The sequence below is a fragment of the Seriola dumerili genome, unplaced genomic scaffold, assembly GCF_002260705.1.
Source record: "Seriola dumerili isolate Sdu_G_001 unplaced genomic scaffold, Sdu_1.0 BDQW01000116.1, whole genome shotgun sequence".
NCBI lineage: Eukaryota > Metazoa > Chordata > Actinopteri > Carangiformes > Carangidae > Seriola > Seriola dumerili.
In genome coordinates this window covers 310,491-331,850 of record NW_019174371.1, presented here as the reverse complement: position 1 = coordinate 331,850, position 21,360 = coordinate 310,491, and the positions used below count along the sequence as shown (strand labels likewise).

The 21,360-nt window shown below is 41.3% G+C and overlaps 1 protein-coding gene across 1 annotated transcript in view; it reads left to right on the top strand.

Moving 5' to 3' along the window:
• The window catches only part of astn1 (astrotactin 1), a 376,673-nt gene that overhangs the window by 340,782 nt on the left and 14,531 nt on the right, over positions 1–21,360 (top strand). The window contains exons 22-24 of the mRNA XM_022748096.1: positions 13,636–13,771; positions 16,372–16,472; positions 19,209–19,392. Coding sequence (XP_022603817.1) covers positions 13,636–13,771; positions 16,372–16,472; positions 19,209–19,392 — 421 coding nt within the window. The remainder of the gene's footprint in view (positions 1–13,635; positions 13,772–16,371; positions 16,473–19,208; positions 19,393–21,360) is intronic.

The following is a 21,360-nucleotide window of genomic DNA, read 5'->3' as shown; positions in this document are numbered from 1 at the left end:
CTCGTGTTTGTTTTAAGCTTCTACGTGTCTTATAAAAGGCGGTCGCTAACATGTGGCTAAATGAGAGACTATGACCGTATAAACATTAGCTTTTTACTGACGATTATATTTACGATTCAAAATTGATAAAAGTGGTTTTCATTTGTGAAGATTATCTTGCTGAACAAAACATGTATCATAAACTTTTGTTTGTCACAGAGCTTATTTTCTGCAAAAGCCCAAAAGCCACTAGAAAAATCCCTTTGGCTTTTTTGTGGAGGGAACCAGGGTGATGCTAACCTCTGGGTCGGCCTACTAGAAACACATCGTCCCCATAGCTCTCTATGCTGAACTACAGAGTAAAAGACGTAAAGGTTCAGTTGATGATTAATAAAAGTCACGGCTAAACCACTATACATGAATGAGCATGACGTCATGCTGCTTTTTCATACCTGCAATTTAATATTCAAGAACTTTCCAAATGATCCTTAACTGTGTCCTTTTGATTATTTGTGTTTCTGTAGAAAATGTATTTGGAGTCTCCTCTGTCGGAGCTCAATTTCTCTCTGAGGTGAAAGAAACAGCATCTCATCTTTGAGGAATGCTTTCCCGCCAGGGTCTCACTTTGTCTGCTGGGCATGAAGGAATGACCTAATACTTACAAAGACACATATGCACATACACACCTTTTCTTGTATTTATTTCTTCTGCTGGTCATTGACATTGTCAGGTTATTCAGATTCACACTTTCCTCTGAGTTGGCCTTCAGAGATCAAACAGGGACAGGCAGCAGATGGGAGACATTTAATGTTTTTAAAATCTTCTATCACTAAAAAACTTACATATACAAAGATACAAAGAGAACATTTATTTAAAGTGTGGTGGCGGCTGTCACCAAACTCATAGTGTCTATTGCAATTTTCAGCAATCAGATATTTTTCTAATAGCAGCTTTGAACTGCCAGTTATAAAAAGGTACTTTGGCTGAAACCCTCTACTGAAAACATCATGGGCCTCTTTGGGCATCATCATGAGGAAGATAAATGTTCTATATGTCAGAGGCTAAGCTGCACTGGTAAATCAGTCCCCCTGGCATGTGGTCATGCAATTAATAAAAAACACTTCAGCAATAACATTTCAGTACTTTTTGATTCATCCCCAGCCCTGCTTGCTGCTCGTTCCTCATCTGGACTTGTTGTTCTTCTTGTTCATACCAGGTACAACCTTCTCTGTTGCCCTGTGCAAAACACCTCTTACAGTGCAGTACAGTACATGCAAACGAACAGCAGAGAGCGCTGTGCTTGTGTGCTCTGATAAATCAGGCCTTTCGTTGTATTTACCTTGACTGTTAGTTGCCACAGTATAAATGGAGTAAAGCAACGGAGCCCTGCCTGTTGGAGAGTGAAGTGTCTAGCGTTGTCCAGTCAAGGTCACCATGATCCTCACGACCACTTCTGAACCTAAACATTAATCCAGACTGAAGCAGCTTGATTTTTGGGGACTGAAGCCATTTTGTTGATGTTAGTGCTGCAGTATGAACCAGGTATTTCAGTAGTGTGTGAGAATGGGGAGCTGCTGTACATGCATCCTCGTTGTCACTTAGAACAGAGTCCCAGTGCATACGTGAACCTAACTGGTAAAGCTGCAGTTTTCAAATCCTAATAGATTTTGAAATTAGGTTGCATCACGCACATAAGGAGAAACTTCACAGATGTTCCTCTCTATAATTTTAAACATGCACACTCTACAGGATATTATTAAGATTATCGTGCCAGAGGGAGCAATCAGGAGGAAATGCACCACCTCATGTGATCTCATGTGATCTCACGTGATCTCACGGGGAAGCAGATGTAAACAAAATTGTGCAACGTTAGAAATATTTCAATAGCAGAAGGTTAAACAAATCTGGATGAGAAAATGTTTTTTTGTGGTCGTCTCGCAAAGTGTTTGTCTATTCTTCAATGGGAACTGGGGGTCAGTTTTAATATCTGTCAACAATAGTATGCTAGCTAACATTAGCCTCAAAGGCTAGAATCTTATCAATGTATCAAAGTTAGTGAAGTAGAACCAAAGTTCTATTGTCTTCTTTATTCCATACATTCTTCTTTGTCAAACTCTGGCACCTACCTTACCCACGATGCAAAGCTGCAAAAGGCTTCATACAACTTTTTTCATATATGCAGTTGCACTCTCTGAGACATTTAAACCGACTTTGATGTGTAAAATTGGCGCACATCCCCTTTTAATATGCCAATTTACCTATGGTGAATGTGAGAACGCTGACATTTGGAAGGAGATATAACAGATAAATCTGTGCTGTTTTACTTGTGAAACAATGCAACATATATGCAGGTCAAACAGAGAAGCATCTTTCATCTTTTCATCGTCCAGGAGGACCCGGAGTCCAGAGACTTGTCCCAACTAACAGAAAATGAAGGAGGAGTGGGTTGTCAAAAGAAAAGAAAGAAATATGTTTAATCTATACAGAAAAAAGTGAAGCATTATAATGACTTCATCCTCTGTTAACTTCATCACTATCCAAAGAACTAGGCATCCTTTTATCACCACATCTCCTTTGGTGCTGAAAGGACAGCGGCTGGCCAAACTGTCCTCACCATGATCCTCACTGTCTAATAAGAAAAAGACCAGGATCAATAGACAAAAACAGTTTTTACCAGCAGAAAACCAGTAAAAAAAAAAAAAAAAAAAAGTTCATAGTGGCACTGTGGGCCTTGATGGATTGCTGCAGTTTTGGTTCACAAGTTCAAACTGGAAAATCAGCCTAATGTGAATGACACAGTGTGAGGGGGTTGTGCTTCACTAAGCGCGCTAAGAAAAAAAAAAAAAAAGAAGGAAACTTTTGGAGCATGTCGGTGTGAACTGACACATTTGCAGGAATAGAAGCTTATCGGTTGCGTGAGACGAACGACTGATGGACAGCTTGAACCCTCCAGAAGCACTTAAAAATGTTGTCATTGTGAATTGCGCATAGCTCGGTTGAGAGGGGAACGACAGATAAAGAAAAAGTGAGAGGGAAAAGAAAGTTGAAAGAAAGCGGAAACGTCGAGAGAAGCCAAAATCTTGACTTTCCCCGTATAAACCACATTAAAAAAAAGCGTTGATATGTGGACACGCAGTTGTTTACAAGGTATGCAGCCTTCAGACTTGACTGTGTAATTGACTGCTGTATCCCACTTTGTCCAAGGTGTTTCATTCTTTTATTGACGTATTTGGCCAAATTTACGGTTGGCGTGCAAAGCTCTCTCATGGCAACTGCTATCAATTTGGTCAGACGCACTTCTATCAAATTATAAAACAATTTATCGCCCCTCTGAAGATGTAATGTTCTATGAATTTTGCTGCCGTGACGCAAATGGCAGCCCGGCAGCGCACATATCAAACACAAATTTGGAGAAAGCGCACGCAGATTGTAGGGCCGTACCTCCTTCTCTTTCACGCAAGGTTATTTTTTTAAATGATACCTTCAGGCTATCTCACACTCTTCTTCCTCATCTTCCTTATCTTTACCCGTCTGTTCCTTCTGCCTGACAATTACCCCCTCATGTCCACTGGGACGCTGCTCTTCAGAGATTAAAAAGCAAATCCCCCCTCCATGTGGCCAATCATCATGGTCTGGTAGTGGTTGTGACCGGTGCTGAAGTGCCAAGAAACAACAGTGAGGGGTTTGTCAGTGATCTGTTGTTGTTGTTGTTGTTGTGTTGCTGGTCTTTTTTTACCTTTTATTCAATGGAAAGGTAGACAACCAAGCCCAGATGTTATTTATTAAAGGCTTTGCTGCCAATTGTGTGTGAGTGTGTGTATGTGTGTGTGTGTGTGTGTGTGTGTGTAACTGCCAATTACAGCTAGTTACAAGGAAGCTGTCTGCTTTAACAGAAGTGGATGAATTCCCAGGCAACCCGTAGTGAAACCTGTTATAGGATGGAGAAAGGAGAACATTTAAGCTCAAGGGTTTACCTTTATAGGCGGCATTTGTGTGTTTGTGCATAATTGTGTGTGTGTGCATTAGTGTTGCACTGTAAACGTCCCATTTGCGCTCTCACTCTCTCTCCCCCTTTACCCCACTCTGGTTTTCTTCTCACCCCTCTCCTCGCAGTTCATCAGGTTCATGATATGTGCCTCTCTAAACCCGACTGCTGTTTCAGTGGATGATGTGAGACATGGTGCTGTCATTGCAGAAGAAAATATGAAATGATTAGGGTGCAGTTTTGGGTTAGCTTAATATTACTACATTATTAAAATCCAACTTTTGTGGTCATGAAGGTTTGATTTGACAACTCCTTTACTCTCCAACTAGTTTTAGCCAGGTGCACAAATTAACTGTTTTGGTTTTTTTACAGTGTTTTGAATGTAGTTCAGGGTGACAAATTACTTCCAGTACTCACATGCCATATAAATCACACATCCCATTTTGACTTGCAAATGAAACCTCGTGCCTCAGAGGCATCATCTTGAAACTTCACAGTTTGTTTAGGCTTCTGTCATGCAACTCTACCAACTTCACTCAAACTAGCTATTACATTATCACTTCTAAGGGTTGGATAAGAAAGCTGATATCACTCTGCCTCTGTATTAAGAGAGCTTTAGAGAGCTGGAGTCAGGATGTAGTTAGCCTAGCTTAGCTTAAAGACTGGAGAAGCTGATACAGTTCGCCTGGCTTTGCCCAAAGTTTAAAAATACTTAGCAACGTCAATTTCGTTATTTTATTATGTAATTATATAATTTTGTTAAAATCTACAGAAAAAGAAACGTAAAAGTGACAGTTGGTGGTTTTAGAGAGAGTTACATGCTGTAGCTATTTCTTGAAGAACAACCACCAGTGACTGTGGAGCATCCCAGAGTCTGGTCATCACAGCGAGGCTGATAGGTTCAGTAACACCGTGTCTATCCAAGACAACAGTATCTGGCAACTGGCACTACGGCCAGACTCAGATACTTAGCACATATATAAACACAAACTATTGTTTGACTGGGAAAAGCTCTAGTAAATAACTTCCTGTAAAATCACAGGATTTTTACATTTTCCTTTTGAACATATTAGACAAACAAGCTATAACATGCTAATTGGTCATTTTGAGATAGCTTTTTGAAGCTGCTGCTTCCCCCTGCCCGCAGTCTTTATGCTAAATTAAGCTAACCACATCACATGAAATCAATATGAACCTTCTTATCCCACAAGTTTATTTCCCAAATGTTCCACCACTCATTAAAATTTTAAAGAAACAAAACACAGTTTCTAGGGAGCAACATGTTAATATTGTTAGCTTGAGTTGGATGCAAAGCAAAATCATGGTGGTGTTGTCATCTTATTTTGGAAGAAAGTGATGTTGGCTCTTTGCAAGTCATAAAAAATGCCTGGCATGGTAAAACAAACATTCATGAATTAAAGCATATATGCATAAATGGCAGTATTATTTAAGTGGGACTTATTTTATCTCGACTTATACACTTATACACGGCTATCAAATGTCTGATAGACATTAAGATTCCACAGTAAAAACATTATCATCTATAAAGCACCTGTCCTTTCCATTAAGAAGCTGAGAAAAACAGCAGTGGATTGGCTAGAAGGGTCCACACATACACACACACACTCACACACACACTCACACACACACACACACACAAGCACACAAGCACACTAAGGGTTCAGGCCTGCACAACTGAACTGACGACAGCAGGCAGGACTTCAAAAGGTGAGACATCCCATAACTCACATCAGTCTCCTGGCAAACCTTGATTTTTCCAACCAATCATACTTTAAGAATGTTGAGGGTAAACAACTCCAGCTGAATGACAAGTTCCTCAGAGTTGTGGCTCTCCCCCTCTGAAAACTGGATCTCCACAATCTATGTGTGGTGTGTGTCATCTCATTTCCTCTGTGTAGAACATGATGTTCCACTGTAGATCGATATGGATTTATTGAACCTGATATAAGTCCGTTATCTTCATAAAGACGATTCATTTGGTGTCACCTTTGGTCATGTTTGGTGTCATGTCCTCAGTGTGGCTAACGCTCCGTGAGAGTGTTTCCATCCACCCCTTGAAATTACGCAAAAAGTTTTGTGCTTGGAAAAATTGGTGTATCAATAAAAGCAGAATGCCACAGTGCAGTGGAAAAGAATTGGTGAATAAAGCACGTGAAAATTCATACCATTTCTAATGTTCCTGTGTTAATTATCCATTTATCTTTTGTTACATGTTAAAGATAAATATAAATCCCTCTTTTCTCTGACCGAAAAAAAATGTTTTTTCATGACTCATCCTGCACTCAGGATGAGTCCAATCAAATGTGATTTGCGGTGACACTCATTAGCAGTGGGTAGCTAGCTCAGCAATATGTAGTAGATGTGTGTTTGGATGTCAGATTGTAAACCTGTAAAAATGAAGAATGTGGTAGAAGTTATTATTTAACCCTTATCCTCCTCCTCCTCCTCCTGATTTAACAAGGGATAAAAGGGAGATGTGTGTCAGTTTTGAAGCAGGTTGTATATTAATGTGAAAGTATCAGAGCACTCAGATCCAATCCAAGTTTGGCTCAGATATTCCAGTTGTGAAGGTATTTCTCTGGTTGGTATTTCTGGAGGTATTTTTCTAACACAACTGGAACCACAGTTATGTAGACAGGTAATGGCATGCCCCTTGCCTTTGGAAGGAACACTAGGTTACCACTGTAGGTAGTAAGCTTGTTAGCCGCACATGCTAATGTTTGCAACTTAGAGTAAAGCAAGCAGACAGACATGCAGTTTCCAATCCGTTCTCTACATTCCTGCTATTGTGTTTTTGATTTTGTAAATCCTACACACACAAAAAGGCATCACTCTCCAGACTCTTCATACACAAAGTATTGCTCTTTTTAGAGCCCCATGCACACTGTTTTGGCATGTAGCATTTCAGTTACTAATCTATGATTGAACAGTGATTGGGTTTAGCGAAGTAATTACTGTTACTGTTATTATTAATTTATTATTTTTTTTAATATGTATTACCTGCAGCCAATTGGATCCAAACCATCCACAGCACTCAAACTGCTGCACCACATAAAACCCCTGCTTCCTGATATTGGAAATTCTAAGTCTGACTGTAGCATGTGTGAAAGAGGAATTTTATGGATGTTTTTCCTATTTTCAATAGGTTTGTGAGTAGAAATCCTGTGCTAAGACATCTCTGCCTATAACCATACATTTCAAATAAGCAACATTTGATGTCAGTATCGTACACATTCACAGTATCTCCCATAGTGCCCACCCACTATCAGGCTAGATTTTCCTGCCTCAGGCAGATTTACTGATTTTACTAAATAGACAGATTTACAGCACTTCCCAATAGGATCTTTAAAACTCTACCAATGTCATTTTAGGATAAGTCGGCTGGCCAGAGCTGTACAAATGAAATGCAGGATCATGTTCCTCAGATGGTGGGAAGTACAGCCTGTTACACCAACTGAGAGAAAATACATTTCAATATGTTTTGAACAATCTGAGCCGCTCAAAATGTGCTCATTTCTCTTGCCAAAGGTTCAGTTGTCACTTCCAGGATGGCATAAATCATCAAACCTTCATTTTCTTTTCTTTTTTTTCTTCTTCTTTTTTTTTTTTTTTTTGATTTAAAATGTCATTCGGCTGCTGCTCTGCCACAATCTCTAATCTGTTCACTCACAGTAAATCAAGGATATCTGTGCTCTGTTAAAGTTGTAGCATTCTTGGAGAGGCTTATGAAATTATCTTGAGGATGTGGGATCGTAATAACTCTGTAGGGGACCTGTTTGCGGCCTGGGCAGAGATGCATGATGACGAACTGCCTCGGGAATAAAACTTATGGATGAAATAATCAGGTGATAACAATACATAGAAATCCAAAAGAATTCTCCACACACTGTTTTCAAGTTCATAGTAACCATGACGAGCTGGCCAGGTCGTCAGCCATCGATGGTGAAGTACTGTTCTCATTCACTTCCAGAATCAATTTCATTTTTTAGCTGTCTGTCAGCAGTCGACACACTAGAGAAACATTTTGTGTCTACGTACTTTTTTTATTCCCCTGGTGTTGAGTCAGGTCCATAAATGCCATGGCAGCACACAGCGTTCACAGTGTTAAACGTCTCCTTTGACTGAGATATTTGTTATAGTCGAATTAGGTGCACTTTCTGTTCTCCTGGCCAGCGAGGCCACCCACATCAAGCATTCCTCTCGTCATGACAGTGTGCAGCGGGGTTCCTCAAACTGTTTTTAATGGGCTGTGTACTGCGGCTCTGCTGCTTCAGGTGGTTTACAGAGGAGACAGGCAGGAAAGATGGGATCGGACAGATAAAAAGTGGGTGGCGGCGCTCGAACCCGCAAAGCAATAATGTTAGGTGTCTCAGTCCAGCGCAGAGCTAGTTTCATGTTTTCAGAAACCTATATCTCCACCAGTGCCGTGTGTTAATGGACTTATGTCTCTGTGTCTGAGCAAAGCCTTGTTAAAGGGTTCATGAACAGTCAGCTTCGAGCCAGTCGCCTCCTCCTCCTGCACAACTTTACACCATGTGAGAGAGGCAGTTTGGGAGTGAGAGCAGACAGGGATGTGAAAGTGTGAGAATGGATCATCCATCTGTACTTGGCTAACAGTTTTCTAATCACAGTCCATTTGACACTGCCAAAGGCAAAATATGTGCCTTGACATCAGTGACTGAGGTGAGGCCAAATGTGCAATATGGTTCAAGAGAGCAATATAATGGTTTTTCTGGACAGATTTTCTAAAGGAGAGTTCCTGTTTATCACGACTCTGTGTTTTATGTTTTTGGTTTGAAGTCTGAATGAAGTCTGAAAGGGCAAGAAACAAAAGCAGTTAGATGATCAGACAGGTAGTAACAAGCCAAATATGGAAGATTCAGTCTCTGACGGTGATTGATGTTGAACAGACAGTACAGGTTGTAATTTGACTGATCTCCTTTGTTTTCTCCTCCAGACAAGTTTGACTAAGATCTGGATTTATTTACAACCCGTCTGATAGTCTGTCTGCTCATGATTGTTGTCTCAACAAACTTCTCTTTAGTAGCGTTGCCTTGTTCAGAGATCACAGCAACAGTCCGCTGTGATGAATTGGAAAGATGGCTGAAATTACAAAAATAGATTCCGAATATCCAGATTTTATTAACCCACAATTATCCTTACATTTGTAAAATGTTGAAAACTTATTCTGAGACTAATGAGGTTCAACAAGACCGTCCTCACAAAAGACATTAAGGGTATCGGTCGTCAAGTCATTTGATTTATGTGGCCATAGGAACGACAGTATTTTAAGATGAAGACTGACATTGTTATAGTGCCACAAAATCGTCAGAGAAATCGGTGCAGTGCTTTCTACAGAATTAGACTCTGACTGGGATATTTGGATGTATGTACAGTGACCAACTGCAAATATTTAAATTCCCAAGTACTTCTTAAATACTTAAATAACAGCAGAGTCGGAGAAATGCACACGGTCCACATTCAGAAACTGAGCCTTAAAACGAGCCGACGCAACGTAACTTTGTGATGTCACAGCAAACCAGTCACCACCCTCAGCTGCCCCCCGGCACAGCCCAGCCTGACCCTCAGTCCAGCCTTGCAGGATTTGGTTTCTCCGAGTGTTTGCTGTTTCCCGTGTTATCGATCGTGTTGCTTCATGAGTTACACATGGACTGAAAACCAGCTGTTATTTCGGCTGTTTGTGTGCGGACTGCAAACTTGCTTCCTCACAGTTCAGGGGTGATATCCACGAGCAGGAGTCAGTTCAGCACTATGTGGCAAAGTTTAGCTTGCTTTAAACACTGCAGGAAGTGACTGACAGACATGCCCCCCCCCTCAGGGTTTACTGTAGTTGTTTGTACTCTGTGCTGAGACCGTTCGGCACTGAGTACAAAGCTCATCTCACCTGATGCTGAGGCCAGCTCTCATACACACTCGCTGTTCTCGACACTTCCCGAACAAGCCGAACTGCAGCCGAAGCATGCTGATTAGACCGCATTCCCCGACTGGTTTATGACTCGGTGCTTGTTAGCCTGTGGCTGTTACTCCTGATTCCTGCTGCCTGTGGACTGTGGAGCGGCTCGCTGCACCCTGCACTTAAATGACACAACTTTTGGTGCCTGTCAGTATTATTAACTTTGCATTTCAATTTGAATATTTCTGCCACCTCCAGATTATTTTTTTAATTTCTTTCACTGTCGTGATACAACATACAGTACAGCAGGGTCCCCACAACTGTCACTCAAACCACCGTGCCCTCAGTTCTGTACAACTTTAATCCTTAGTAAAAATTTAAAGAGGTGAGTTGTCGCGAAGGGGGAAATTAGATATACAGAGCCAAACTGTTTCATGTTTGTCTCTGCTGTAGAGTGGGGCATTATAACATGGAAGTCTATGGGGATTGACTCACTTTTTGAGCCAGCCTCAAGTGGTCATTCGTGGAACTGCAGTTTCTTTTTGCACTTCAGTGTTGGCTTTACTTTTCAGCCCTGCAGTTTGCCACTAAGTGTGATACTGGAAAACTTGAATTACTACATACATTTGTAGGTTTGTACAGAAGCCCTGAAAGGCAAGTAAAAAAAAAACTATTATTTTTTTTGCCTCTCTGGGGTTGTTTTCACAGATGGAAAAAAAAAACTCACCCTGGCAAGATACATTTTGTCTTTCAGGGCTTCCTTATTAAACACTCCCACTAGTGTTCATTTTGTTGGCGGTTTTTCAGTTTTTATTTTATAGTCTAAAACTAAAATTATGGACATTTTAATCTTCAGTCAACAAAAATTTAGTTGATCATTTCATGTCAGTCAAGATCAAGAATGATCATTTTAGTCAAATCTCAGCAAACTGCTTTAAAATAAGTTTCCATCCAACAGAGGAAATTGTTTAACCCCTTTCTGTCTTGTGTTTTTCTTGCTGTCTACTGTAGCTGAGAAGGAAAATAAACAGCTCTCATGCTGTTTTCTCCTCTGAGCTTCTGCCTCAAACAGTTGAAAATGAGCGACCGTCAAGCCCCAGTCGCATCGACACTGTTTTCATTTCACTCTTTAAATGTGTTTCAGTTAGCCTCATGAAGGCCTGTATTATGAGACAGTTGTGGTAAACACGGGCAGTGCGTAATACAGTAGTTAATATATTCACAAAAACGAAGTGAATTTCTGAAGTTTGGTGCTCGGACAGATTGATGTTGGGCGCAATTTCCCATTTACAACTCAACTAGCTCCGATACTGAGAGAATAACAACGTATAACGGTGAGGTTTCAGACACTGTTTCCTTTTTATATGCCTCCTTACACACTAGACAGATATTCCAACCAGCTTTGCAATTAACATGCTAAGTGCAAAGCCTCACAATGTCACTTTTCATTTACGTCTGCAGCACTGTTTATATCTTTCACTCGTGTGTCAGTCTCTGCGCTGAGTAAACACCTCTCTCTGACAGCTGCTACACACCTCCACCACTCTGTGGCACTTGGCCTACAGTTTACCAGCTGGTGACACAAGCTAGGGCTGACAGGGAAGACATAGGTGACCACCTCAGAGCAGCCATCACTCACACATACATGTATTTACACACACACACACACACACACACACACAGAGGGAAGGCTCTTGTAGAAGAAAGGCCCAGGTGATCACTGTTGGGCGTCCATCACTTCACACACACATATTGTATAAATACACACAGACAGGCACTGCTTGTACTGAGGAGGGTCACAGATGACCACCTCAGAGCACCCATCACTTCACACACCTTCACACACACACACACACACACACACACACACACACACACACAGTCTTGGCTTTTCCAAGCAGAGGGTTTTTCCTCTTTACAGTGAAACACACACCCCGGTGGCCAAATGCCCTTTTGACGTACGCAGTGCCAGCTGGGAAAACATAGCTAACTGCGTGTGTCACAAGCAGCCTGAGCAGCAGGAAAGGAGCCCTGAGGAGGAGGAGGAGGAGGAGGAGGAGGTCAGAGGGTTTCTTCTCTTTCATGTGAGAGGCTCAGGTGAATACAGGTGTTATTATCCCTGATTATATCGGTTCTGTCTGCTGCAGATTTTCAAAATAAAAAAAATACAAAACTACAGTTGACATGTAATTGCAAATTAATTTCAAATCATTTATTTTACAGTGTTTTGACATGGGTTGATAATGCTGTAAGAAAAACTCCTAACGATTCTTTGCTTTTTTATGTCACCGTGTCGGCGACAGCCAGCGCCGGAGGTGTTGTGTTCTCGGTTCTGTCCGTCCGTCTCCTGCTCCTGAAAGCAATATCTCAGTTACAGTAATCTCTTCAAATTTGGCACAAATGTTCACTTGGTCTCACGGATGAACTGATTAGATTTTGGTGGTCAACGGTCAAGGTCACATATTCATACAGTAATTATGACACAATGTAACACAAATGTCTATAAGGATAAAGTTAAGTGATGACAGTTCATATCCTAATGGTCAAAGGTCACTGTGACATCATAATGTTCTGCAAAAACACTTCTGGCCATTATTCAATGCTGTAACTCTGTAACTGTAACTGGTTGGTGGAGACATACAATCACAAAGCCGCTAGTTTAATCATGTGCCACATGTAAACTAAAAATAGTAAATTGTGATTTTGTTTATGCAAGAGTTTCAGATCACCTCCATTTTATTGGGATTTTTTGTAGGTTTTGAAACCTACTTCATGTGGGTGTTTGTGTTATTTTCATAACCTTGGAGATGTTGAAACTCTTTCAGGCATCAAAACAGTGCACACAAGGATTATGCAAAAATCGGGGGATGTTGACCCGGAGGTGAAGGAAAACTTTTAGCTGAACAGTCTGTGTTTTAAATCTGCTGGTGAAAGGTGGGCGGACAGTGACTGAGAAACACTCTTCTCCCTCAGCATCTACTGTCAAGGTGCCCTTCCACTTCCATCTGCAACAGCACAGTTGAAGGCTGTGAATGGACTGCGTGTGTCGAGGTGGATCAGCTGTTGTTTTTGCCTTTTCTCAGAATAAATGGAAGTTAATGGCTCAGATCACTGATGTCTAATGCATCCGACCTTGCCTGTATCTGATCAGTTAGTCAGCAGAATCTCATTGTTATACATATAAATAAATTAAAAACAAATCACTTTTTAGATTTCTGTAAGACAGGGGGTGATGTTCCTTCCATAGACTCTACAGGTACACGCTGCACTTACAGTGTGTGTTGTGGTAGTGCAAAGCGATGCTCATCTGTTTTACATTTGATGTCTGTTTACACAGAGCAGAGAGCCATGTCTAATGTCAAGTTACATTAATCGGCCCTTTCAAACAACAGGCATGTTCCTGTGTTTCATATATTTCATTTAGCCCTGGCGAAGCAGAACTGTCCTCATCTTACCTCAAAGGAAATTAGAATAATTATAGTATAGTACAAGTATAAACTTGAATTCACTAAGTCGTGTACTATTTATACAATTGCCCGACCGTCTGATCTGATGAACTGCAGTGATCTAAAAAGAGAAAATCCAGACCCCAGAAAGCAGTTATGAGGTTAAAAATCAACATTTTTTTTTTAGGATGAAATCATTTACAACCCTGAACAACAGATTCTTATTCTACAGGAACTCCTTGTGCGATTTGTGCCTTCTCAGTATCCCACCGTCTTTCTCTCTGCTGCAGAAACCCTCCTGAGCTTTGTGGATGACATCTTGTCGGGGGCCAGGTCTCCGTGTGTGATGTTAGGGGACATCCCCAACCTCCTGTCCTCTTCTGTCAGTATGATCATTCGCTGCCTGGAGCCTGACACCACATATATGTAAGTTACTTTCCTGTTTTTCTCCTGAACATGTAAACTAAACTGATGATTGAACCAGTCACTAGACTGCTAAAGCAAAACTGTGCCTTGCTATAGTCATGCAAATTTGACTGCCGGACTGTTTGTGCACTCAGAAGTTGTATCCCGATTTCTGTGCATTCATAATTTATTCAGCCCAACTGAAGTTGGAAGGTGAATTCCAACATTTCCAAAGCGTCAAATTTATGTTTTTAACACGTGTAGAAATAGAAAAACAAAGCAATTTCAATTTGAAGCACATTGTAGTTTTAAGCAGAGTTGCTAGATTTAGCGACTTTTTTTTTTTTTCATAAAATCACCTAGCAACAGAGCTAGCAACAAACCTCAGTCACTGTCCAGAGAAGAGAGTTGCTGCAGTGTGGCGGAGAGGCGCCACAGAGGCAGAGCAGTACGTTCAGTTCACACAGCAGCTGACATGAACATGAACGAGCTGTGCGTGTGCCGGCTGTGCGCCGTGTGAGAGCAACGTATTCTGTTGCTTCTAATTTCCTCTCTGAGCGATCATTTTACATGTAAATATACACAAAGTCGCCGCACAGACTTTGTCTTTAACTTGTGTGTTTGGGGATTTTGTCAGACAACGTCGCAGTTATTTGTCTTTGAAAGCAGTTGGCAACACCGGCTTTGTGACATTTGACAGCTGGATTTTTTTTAATGAATGTTAAATGTAAAAAAAATATATATATATATATAAAAACAGACACTCTCAGAAGTTTGACATTGATCTTCCTCTGTAACTCTGCCCCTGTAAGTTTCTACTGTATGTGTAAAGTTTGACGTGATTACCATCTTTCAAGGGATTCTGCCAAAGGTAAAAATATTTCATATCCTGCACAGCACAGATACACATGTACGTTAGCATATCATAATTGTAGCATATTGGTGTCAACCAAAACGCTTGAGGCTGGGTTTACCCTGCAGTGTCCGGGGCTTTAGTTATTCTAAGTAATTCAATATTCTTCAAGAGCTCAGGAGGTCACATACAGACTAAGTTAGCGATGTCCTCACATACTGTGTTGGGTGTGATACCTTTACTGACCCAGGTAATTCAGGGTTTATTTTTAAAGTCTTTAAGAATTTGAATCAGGATAATTAAGGTTCATTTTCTGGGTATTTTTGCTTCCAGTCAGGGCTGGAAAAAAATAATTGACCTCTGAAGTAAATTTTTATTATAAAAAAAAAAAAGACGAAGACAATAAACAAAAACTCTTTCTTTCCATATTGTGTTCAGATAGTTCTGTATTGTGTCTGTGTATGTTTACACCTGCAGAGAAGAGAAGTTTAACAGTGTGATGTAGTGAACAAATGTGGGTTTTTTTGTTTTTTTTTTCCTCTTAGCACACACACGTATTCTCACACACCGGATACTCAGATGCTCTCACACACATGCTGACACTTATCTCACAAACAGCTTGCCAGGAATGAAGCCACACACACACACACACACACACACACGCACATCACAGAGGAAGAGTAAGGTGGATTGAAAGAAATGCAGGAGTGGGAGCGGAAAAAAAAAAGAGCTAAAAGAAGCACGGGAAAAGTTTTAGGGCAGAAAAAGAAAGAAAAGCAGGAAAAGAGTGAGGGGAAAGAAAAAGAAAAAAGATCAAGAGTGAGGTACAGAGGGGATGAGAGAGTTTGAGCACAACAAAAGCAAATAGAAAAAGGGCAAGAAGCCCGTGGACAGAGCTTCTTCAAACAGTTTTGATGTATGTGGGCTGAGTGAGCAGCTACACATGCCCTTTTAATCCCAGCTTCAGTCGGGCTTCTGCTCTCTCTATCCCGTCTGGCAGCTCATTCATCTCCCCGAGCCGAGGCCTCGTCTCTCCCTTCAGGGCAGTGCACACCCTTCATATAGACACAGTCTGTATTAAGCTTGAGATTGGCGCCTTGTGAGGGGGAAAATATATGGCGGGGTGAGAGTTTTTGTACATTCTGGCAACACAGAAAAGATTCTCTGCAACTGCATCCAAAGTTCAGTCTCTGAAGATGAGTTTGAAAGGTTTAAATGTTTAAAGTCTGTTGCTGTTTTCACTGAAATATCCATATGTGTGATCCATTCATCTTTTCATCTGTAACTATAATTTGAATAAAACTCTAAATCTCTCCAGGCTGATGATAAAATGTTCTTTTCTTGCACGCTCTATCTTCTGCTACCGTTTGAATGGCTGCCTCTTTGTTTGACGCTGCAGGTGGATGCAAGTTGCATTTTGGCCACTAGGTGGAGATATCCATTCAATGAAATGACAGCTGATCAGTTCTGTAGAGATGTGCTTATTGTCAGTCTGGCACCAGTGAACGCTCTGTATTGATAACGCAGGCTCTCATCTCCACCGAGGGAAGTCTTTTAATTGATTCAGCAGCAGCGGGAACAGCAGCAGCTGCCAGATGTTTGCTGCCGCTGATATAATGTTGGTTCAGCAGATTCATTTTGACTGAAAAACAGTTTATCACTCAAAATCAGCAGCAGAGTTGATGTGTATTTGTGTGTGTGTGTGTGTGTGTGTGTGTGTGTGTGTCTGTGTGTCTGTGTGTGTGTGTCTGTGTGTTTATGCGTGCAGGTTCCGGCTATGGGCAGTAGACAACACAGGGCGCCGTTCCAGTCCAAGTGAGGTCACCATCAAAACTCCATGTCCAACTGTGGATGACGTCAAAGCACAAGGTGAGGAAAGAGACACAGACTTAAGTCAGAGAGGTGACTCATCTTTCAGCCCTGATCGCAGGTGGCTCACAGAGATTCATCTTGAGGTCACAGTGATACAAAGAAAAAGGAAAGTTTTCACATTGTGCGTCGTTCACAGTTATGCTCATGCTTTGTGTGACAGATATTATTTTAACAAAAATACATGTCAAATTGTGATGTCCCTCCCCTGTAAGTCACTTTGGATAAAAGCATCAAATGAGTAAATGTAAAATCTAAACAAAATTGATGAGTTGAATTTTCTTTATGTTCTAATAATCAAATCTAATTTGGCTTTAGTTAATTTACAGGACAGACATTTGTATTTTCTGTTGCAGTTATGTTTCAAGACCTCAAAACAGACGTAAAAAGGTGCCATTAAGTATAAAGGTAGATGTCTGTCTTTTTTTTATTATAGATCAGCTCTAGCTTCTATATTAATACTGTGAAAGTATCAAAGCCTCAGTCTACAGAGAAATGCACACAGCCTGTATTCACAAACTGAGCCTTAAAACCAGCCGTCAGGACTTCTGGAACTTTGTGATGTCACAACAAAGCAGTCACCGCTCTCAGCCATGTCCCCAAGCCCCGCCCACCTGGACCCACCATCCAACCTTGCAGGATTTGGTTTCTCTGAGTGTTTTACCTGAAATCTGGTACATTTTTATTTGATCACTCAGATCAGAAGAGAGGCTCAGAGCCTCCTCTCTTCTGATTGGCTCACCGACCTGTTGTTACTGGAGCTCCAGAGAGAAGCCTGAGAGAGGAGATGTAAAACTACACTGAGATGGTTTTTGGTTCTTAAAACCACAAATATTTCTTCTTATGGATCAACACTTCAAATAAAACACAGGGGAAGAGGAATATATGGAGCTTTAAAGAGCAGTTCATAGAGCGAGTGATATACTCGTCTCCTCTCTGGAGCAGAGCTGTTTGTGGAGACTCAAGCTCACCAGTAGAACAGACCTAACCAGGGGGCATTCAACAACCAACACAGTTCCAATTTTCCCACACACAGACACACACTGCGCTGTGCATGCCACGAGAACATCATTTGAAATAGACGACATAAGCCACTCTTATTGAATAAATTCTGGCAGAACCATAAATCTCTTTGCCTAATAATCATGAACTCTACGGCCTGCGTGAAGGGAATTAAACTCATATGATTTACCTGTAGTAGAGTTGCAGGCGGCGAGTGTTGGTGCTGAACCTTAGAATCGTGTCCTTCCACTCAGTTGTGCATGTGCGGGTTAAGTCCCTCTTGAACACTAGCTGAACCACCTGGGCCTTTCTTCTGTAAAGCACTCCTCTTCAGAATCGGCCTCGCTGGGTGACTTTGGTTCCTCCTCTATTAGTGGAGCTGGAGGAGGCCTTGACAGATTTCTGTTTGAATTGCAGTCTGACAGTTGCCTGCTCTCACTGAAACATATTCATTACATGCTTATCTTGACATAATGGTGACGCATCAAACCTTGTAGGTCAAAGGTCAAGCACAAAAACCAACAAGCATACAACTTCCCCAAATGTGACTTTAGGCAACTGGGTGCATTTTTTTTTTCTTTCCCTATTTTTGTTCATTTAATTTGTCAAAAAAGTTTTCACTTTTGATATAATAAATATATATTCATTAATAAAACTGAAAGTTTGGCGCCAAAGACTTGACCTGTGGGTGGGAGGGGCAGGGGCGGGGGTGGGGGTGGAGGAATAAGGCCCATGCCACCGACCATATGGAGACGCTACAATTACCCGAAGGCACAGACAAAAAATGTGTTATTCCAGCCACTCCTCTTTAATGGTAAAAACATTAAAGAAGGTTCAGAGCTGAAGTCTTTCGCCACCTTCTGCACCAGTGACAGGTTCATAGCAAATACATTATTGTGGCTCTTGCTGCTGATTTGAATCAACCAGTACAAGATGTGCCAGCCACTGAAGTATGACACAACTTGGGCTCCTGCTTTTAATTTTAACACCTGGAAGTGGGAATGGTGTGAAATGCAATATTTCCACTCTGTGGCTCTGTTTTGACCAGATTTTATTGTCATCGTTAACCAGACCAGACCGTGACAGGTGGATGAGTTCCTGACCTGACGACCTGTGAAAAAAACATTTCCTGTTTGAAGCAAAGATCCATCCAGTTTGCGTTTTAGAAGGACATATTAATGATTTATTCATTTTAAAATGGTAATGATACCAAGATACACATATAAAATGACATCTGTTGTATTATCCTAAAATGCAGTTGAAAGAGGGAAAGAGCATCACATCTCCACTAATAAACCCTTCATTTCCATTATCTCCCATTATCATTCAACACAAAAAAAAGGGGGCCTGTGAAAAACAGATGCCCATCACTGAAGTTACCCTCTGGCTACAGGACTGATTTGCCCTAATTGTCCACAGAAATTTTGATGTGGAGTAAATACTGGAGGGAAAAGTTCTTCACCCAAGGGAAGAAACACATCAAACCTTAACTGTGTCTCCAAAACAGCAGCAAAGAAGCGAAAGATGAGTCACCAACATTTAAATCTTCTTCCTCCCTCCCTCTTCCTGGAGGATTGTTTGGTATCAAGTAGCACCAGCAGTCAGTTTGGTAAACATTAGTAAGCTGTGTGCTGATTGCTGACATCCCTCATTACTTCACATGCTCTGACATTTGCAGCTGCCATGATGCTGCCTGAAGTTAGTGTTGACCTCTGATTATTTTCATCCTTCCAGAAATAGCCGATAAGATCTATAACCTGTTCAATGGCTACACCAGCGGGAAGGAGCAGCAGACGGCCTACAACACCCTGATGGACCTGGGCGCTCCCACGCTGCACCGCGTGCTCTACCACTACAACCAGCGCTACGAGAGCTTCGGAGAATTCACCTGGAGGTGTGAGGATGAGCTCGGACCCAGGTACCGTTTATCATTCAACTCCGTTCTTCTGGTCAGGCATTTATAGTTTTTCCTGCCTTAAAAATAAAATGCCAGTCTCTCTGCCGGTTTTTAGAGGAGCTGTTTGTAAGTTTTGCTCTTGCTACAAAGCTAAGATTAATATCAACAGCTGTTTACTCACCAGTCTAGAAGAAATGTTGTGAGTTCAGCATCAAACTTAATTTCTTCACTCACCAAGAGCTTGTCTCTATCACGTCTTTTCTTCTACTGAAGTTAGCATGCTAACCAGCTAGCCCCGGCCCGTCTTGTCACTTTCCATTAGCGACTCACTGAAGCCTCCAGTCTGCCCTGAAGACGTAGCGCTGCTCAGAGGGATTATAACCTCCTGTATTGTAAACACAATGACGGCTGAAGCTCTTGTCAAGTAACAATCACCACCACCTGCTCCCAGCACAAAAATCTGTGTTCGGCAGCAGAGAAAATGTACAAATAGCCTCTTTAAAGCAAAGCAAACAACAAAAGGCTTATCTCATTTTCACTGAATGGACATTGATTTTACACCTTATAAGCACCTTTTTGTTTATACTCCCGTAGATAATAAAGGAAAATGACAGTGAGACAGTCAACCAACTGGAATTCAGTTTATGTTTCAGAAATGCCCACATTTCTGATATGTAAGCTCACATCAGAAATATGCATTCCTTCAAGCAAATTGCTCATCAACTTTAGCTTGATGGCCAATTTATCAGAGGGATCCAACATTATACAAAGCCTTGTAGGTCTGCCCTGAGTCAGACTTGTACAGAATACCAAAAGACTGAGCCCTTTTAATAATGTGTAGACTGTGTTCACTGTAATCAGTCTCTGAAATTGCAGATATGTGTGTGCGCCCTTCATGAGCTGCCCTCCCACCAACAAAGTGCAATCTGTCGTACTGAACTTGTGCAATTGACATTGACGTCTTCGAACAATAACAGCACAGCCTGGCTGCAAGTTTGAAGAAAAAGTGGCAACTGGACAAGAGTCTGGGTTGGATCACGCTTTGGTGGTGTGAACACCACTCTCAAGTGCAATTTCAGCAGACGGTCCTTTCAAACAAGAAATAGTCACCAGCAATTTCAAATATCTTCGAAAGCCCAGACACTGATTTAGCTGTTTGCAGTTCATAAAAATTAAACACATGGCAGATCTGGACCGGACTAAAGTTACAGATACGCTCCATTAGTGATTACTCTACCCCCTACTGCCTGTGTGAAACTCTTCCCATCCTAACAATGATTTATAGACCTCACTCAAAGTCCAACTACTTGTAGAGGACTTGCTACATAGCACCAACTGTGCTGATCAATTCATAACTCACTAAATCACTAAAGCTGCCTGTTTAAAGGATAAAGCTTCTCATTTTCTACATTCTTTCTTTAGCCTTTTTTTTTTTTTTTTTTTTTTTAAATGAAAGTATATATTCACGACTGTTTTTGAAAGATTTATGTCTTCAGTAAGAATGAATGGGCCAGGGGCTGAGTGCCACACACAGGTTAGGGAAGAATGAAAGTATTGCGAGACAGACTAACACATTGTTGGGTTTTCATTGGATTTATTTCCAATAACAAGAATATAGAATATCACCAGTGTTGTCCTTTAGTACTGCGTGAAATAACACAGCACCGTCGCATGCAGTGAGCTCCAGCAACAACGCAGGGTCGTCCAGACAGAGAAGTCTAACCTTTCCTAACTTTTCCACTTTGACACAGGTCACTGCTTGACCACGTGTTGATCCTGTTACTGCAACTGTTGCTGAGTACTGTTTGACTGAGACACAGTAATGTTAGCGTGTCCAGAGTAGGCTAACTGTTGCTTTGTTAGGCCTAGCAGCAGCTGAAAGTGGAGCACAGCAGCGACAAGTTGTTTTCTTCACCTTTATTTATTTATTTGTTTACACATCCAGCAGTTACGGAGCGACATTACTCTTCATTTGACGCCGTGTTTGCG